Here is a 5072-nt window from a genome sequence, read left to right as displayed (position 1 = left end):
TAGCCATTTTGGTGCGATTCTGTGACAGTGAGTACTTCAATAGTCCACTGGCTGCAGTGAAATACTTTTTTAAAAAGCAGTATCACTGGCAGTCCTACTCATTTTTGCTATGCAAGAAAAGCAAATCAAAACAACAAAAGCAAACAGACTGCTGTTATAACAAAATGAAAGCTGATTTGCTTTGTTGAGGTGATGCATCTCCTGTAGAAATTGAGCTGGAATCCCAGCCGCGTCTGAAATGGGCTGCCTGGGATCTGCCTCTTGCCCAGGAACTGCTGTTAGAGCTGCAGGCTGTGAGTCACAGTGCAGCACTCAGGTTTGCGCATCCAGTACCTTCCAGTCTCACTGTAAACAAGGACCACCTGGAAAAAACTGGTGCTGTTGTAGCTGTTTTGCATGTAATTGTGTACCTGATTTCCCTCATGTGTACCTGCTGTTGTTAGTAAATATAGTTGCACACATGGCAGTCAGTGCTTTCATCCCTAGCTGTCTGCTCACGTTGTTCTGCTCCTGGGTGAAGGATGGATTTCAGAGACTTTGTAGTAGAAAATGTGTGCGTCTCTGCTATGTGGAGTCCTGTTACTACCTATGTATGCCAAATTTCACAGAAGCATTAGACAGAGTCACAGCAGATGGGACATGGATATATATCTGGGATTTTGGGGCATATAATAGCGTGGTTGGAGTTACGGTGCATAAACAGTAGCTTTGATTTAGTGAAACTGTAAGAAATACTGGGCAGATGTAGAAGATCCTCAAAATCTATCCGCATAACATTCTGGGCAAAATCCAGAACGCACATGTGGTTGCATGAAAGAAAAATATTACAAGCAGTTAACCCTCCACTATCCAGAAAAAGAGGAGGGTTGGGAAACCAGAAAGCACAGTAAAAAAGAAATGGCAATACTGTGCACGCTGGGGAGCAGTGGGGATAGTTGATGGCACAGTCACCCAAAATCTCCTGTGCTCCCATGTCCTCATTGACTGAAGCGTGCTATACATACGGTGCGCTTACACTGTGTCCAAAATTTGTGTAGGAGTTAAGGCCTCGCTCAGAAAACCTTACAGGGTATTTAAGTCAGGTTCCTTAAGTCAGGTTCCAACAGACGCAGTCTTAATCCTAAATTCGCAAGGAGCAGTTTTTCCATAGTTACCCTGTAACAGGGAAGGGGCTGCAGCAAAAGCCACTTTTATTATGAGTGGGGGGCTCCTGCATGTACAAGGATAAGGAAAACCCAAGTTCAGCATTGCCTCTGTGCCTCAACAAGGGTTTGAGTCCAAATCTCACCAATTCCCAGATGACTAAGCTGCAGAATACCCAGTAGCAGAGATTCTCAATCTGTTCTTAAATTTTACTCCATTTTCATATGAATTAATGAATACTAATTGAAGTAGAGACATTTGGATAAGCACACAGATAAATTGTGATTATAATGAGGGAATTGTTTACTCTGACTTGAGCCAAATGAATATAAAAATAGCTCTAACATGAAACAAAGAACACAGCGCTCCACTGTGAGCTTTGTGCAAAATGTACTTTCAAGAAGCTAAAAATCAAGATTAAGGTATGTGAGTGCAACAGAAGACCTGGCAATGATTTAAAGGCTGATACACGAAATGCTGGCTTGATATTCTGTTCTGTAATTCCGTATTAGTTCTGGCCTCCACATTTTAAAGTGATGCTGGAAAACTGGACAACATGGAGAGAAAAATGAAGATATGAACTGATGAAGTGCATCAGTTTTTCAAATAGCCTGATTATGGAACAGGCATCTTTGAAAAATAAAATTTTAAAAACTTAAACTATTTAGACTTTTGTAATCTAGCAAATAAAGCCAAAAAGCCCTACTGAAAGACACATTCAAGACAGTAGCACAGCAGTTAAACAGAAACAGCTGAAATGCACTAAAAGACACTGGTGCCTTCAAATCAGGCAGACTTGCCCAAGTCCAACTACCTAAACTTAATTTGCACTCAGCATGGAAGCAGCTGTGTGAAGTCCTATGGGCTGAGCAGGACCCGGATGCTATTACATAAAATAAGCCATTTATTAATCCCTCCAGGACCTAAGCCTGATGAACTGTGCATCAGGTGCCCCCGCCTGTCTTCACACTAGAAACTACAACTGCTGCCAGCATTTGGAGACCATGAATAAAAACCATTTTCAACATCTTCGATTTGAGGAAGACTGTTATGCATTGAAATTCATGCAGTTTCTCCTCTCAACTTGCTTGATGGGATGTTTTGATTCCTGATGAATAGTCCCAGTGAAACATTGTTTTTTGGACAGATCTAGCAGTAAGAAACTTCATTTCAGTTCCTATGGGAAGTTCTACAACTGACATGACTGAAGATAAAATTCCAGCTTGACTAGACAGCAGTCTGTTTCCTTAGAAGAAGGGTGAGTCTGCAATTAAGTTCTAGATTGTGTAGTATTCATTAATACAAACATCTCTCAAACAGCACCTTAGCTCAGCCACTGCACAGATAGGCAAGACCAAGGAATGCATTACTTAAGGCTGTGAAAAACAAACAAAAAAACACCTTTACATAGTTATGGGCTAGTTGAATTATTTAGTGTCCAAAGAAGTATACAGCTATCCTGTGCTCCTGAAAAGCAATTGATTTTTGAGTATTTTATAGAACTGGAGTTACCGCTCTTAAAAATAAGTAAAAAAAACCCAACAACCTGAATAACTGGTGAAAGGTCACAGTAGACCTCACAGAGATACAAGATCTTGTCTTGCTGTCTGACAAAGCTTTTCACATTAACAGCTCTCTTCCATCTCTAAGTGTTGTGCTAACATCCAGTAACAGACACCCACTCCAGAGCTTTATTGACTGAGAACAAGGAAACTGGCTTTACTGCAAGATGTGGGAGTAAACTTGTTACTCCTCCACCCCTCCTTTACTGCAGAAGCCATCCCTAGGGATAGACTCCCAGAGATGCAGCCCTCTGATGATCATTAAGGCTGGGACACGACAGCAGCAGTCAGCTCACTTTCACTTTCGGTGCAGGCAGCACATGTCAGACCACATGTGTCAGTGACAGTCTGTGCTTTTACAGCACTGCAGCAACACAGCAAACACTGGAGACCTTTCTCTTCTACAACACAGGCTGCTTCCTCAGGTCAGAGTCCCAGCTAGCTCTGTTAGCATCACACTTAGGCCCAAGCTTCAAGATCTCCCTGTTCTGCACAACTGGCAGAGCAACAGTACAGAAATTGTTTAATGGAGACCTTTTCATGAGGGGACAAACTTCTGAGAAATCCCTCCATCCACCCTGATTGCAGGACAGTCGCTACTAATTAAACTAAAGAAGACCTCATGAAGGCACTGGAGATCAGGGATGGTCCACAAAGCACCAAAACACCCTATAATTCTATGAAATAAATCCCTTGAAGTTCCTAGCAGACAGCTGTGCAGCTGCACACAATACAAAGGCTAAATTTGGAAATGCAGAGCTTTTCAGGCTCACCTGCTGGTTATAAAAATGCTCTGGCTCCCTTCTGTTGGTCAATACCAAAGCATTTCTCACAGAAGGCCAGCTGCCAACAACAAAACAGACACTATGCCCCAACATCAAAGGTATGTCACTTGCAGATGTACACTGAAAAACTGTAAGCCTTAAGTAACAAGTTTTTCCAATTAAAAGTTTTATTGACACTCTTGACAAATCAAACTGAATTTATGATCTTGGTCTCTCCTTCTTGCCCTTGTACAAAGCCAACAGAGAAACATTGGCTACTTTGACAACCTTGAAGCGGACTCCAGGAATGTCACCAACAGCATGACCCTTCCGACCGAAACCAGCAACCAGGACTTCATCGTTTTCCTGCAACGAGACCACATAGTTACAGAGCTACAGACACTGAACTGTGCACACTTCTAGAATGGGCAACAGTAGGAGTGTGGGGTGTGGCTCAGATTTAAAGAAAAAATAGAAATATCGAAGGCTATTCATAAATGTGCATTAATAAAGGACTGTTATCCCCTTGAGGGTTTTGGACAAAGGAAACATAAACAGAGATGTCATTTAGCTTGCTGCAGCACTGCTGAGAACTGGCTTTGGCAAGGGAGGGGAGTGTACAAAAACATGTCACATTTTTCATCTGCCTGTGCCCCTACAGCTTTAAGATACACGTGGTGCAGAATACCACAAACCATCTCCTGAATTGGTCAATTATGTTGTTTTTTACTTTGATACACAATGTTTTATAAATCACTTCTTGAAAATTACCTCAATGAAGTTCAGGCAGCCATCGTTGGGAACAAAAGCTGTTATTTTTTTGCCATTCTTAATTAACTGGACTCTAACACATTTCCTGATGGCAGAGTTGGGCTGTTTAGCTTCTACCCCACTGAAACGGAAACACATAGAAATTTGCAAAAAATCAGTTTGATGAACTAGCAGATATTCTTTACACTACCACAAATTATTGTATTGCTTTGTACCAAGTGGAAATTGTTATCTGTACTTCAAATCCCAGAACTATCAGTTGTCTGTTTAGAGCTATACATAAAAGTCCTGTTCCTAAGTCAAGTAAAAAGTGAAAATCATCTACAGACATATACTAATTCAGTAAATAAAAATCTGAGGCAGAAATAAAAAGTGGAACACCTTGGAGCCCTGGCAGTGTCCCAACAAAGCTTAGAGATTCACAAGGAAAGGAAAAAAAGCCAGAACTAGCTGGGATCTTTGACACACAGCACACACACAAAATGCACATTCTTCACATACTCTAAACTGATATAAATTATATTTTAATTCCTTTGCTTCCAACTGAGTTTAAAAAATTATACTTAAAATACCTTTCAGCACAGCCGCTTGTAAAAAGAAACCATGTTTCCAGCCTAGCCAAAACTAACTGAAACATGGCAAGTTACAGTCAGTAAAACCTCTTACATACTTAAAAAATTCAAAAAGCTTAGCGGTGCATCTTTCTCGAGCTCTCAAAGGCCTCATTTTCCGGGGTACAGCCCCATGCCGCGCACGGCAAAGGCCGGCAGAAGGGTGACCCATGACCCGCACACGCTGCGCCCCTCCCCGCCCCCGCGGCGGCACTGCATCG

The 5072-nt window shown here is 41.8% G+C and overlaps 1 protein-coding gene across 1 annotated transcript; it reads right to left on the bottom strand.

The window, feature by feature from the left end:
* Positions 1–3639: 3639 nt before the first annotated feature.
* On the bottom strand, positions 3640–5023 carry LOC104535491 (40S ribosomal protein S23-like). Its single transcript, XM_010182131.1, has 3 exons — positions 4911–5023; positions 4241–4361; positions 3640–3835 (listed from the first exon to the last, which is right to left on the bottom strand). The coding sequence occupies exons 1-3, from the start codon at positions 5021–5023 to the stop codon at positions 3689–3691; spliced, it is 381 nt and encodes a 126-aa protein (XP_010180433.1). The 3' UTR covers positions 3640–3688.
* Positions 5024–5072: the final 49 nt, after the last annotated feature.

The sequence above is a fragment of the Mesitornis unicolor genome, unplaced genomic scaffold (assembly GCF_000695765.1).
Source record: "Mesitornis unicolor isolate BGI_N332 unplaced genomic scaffold, ASM69576v1 scaffold47823, whole genome shotgun sequence".
Classification (NCBI taxonomy): Eukaryota; Metazoa; Chordata; class Aves; order Mesitornithiformes; family Mesitornithidae; genus Mesitornis; species Mesitornis unicolor.
Note: the sequence above shows the minus strand (reverse complement) of the source record. Positions and strands in the feature narration are given on the sequence as shown.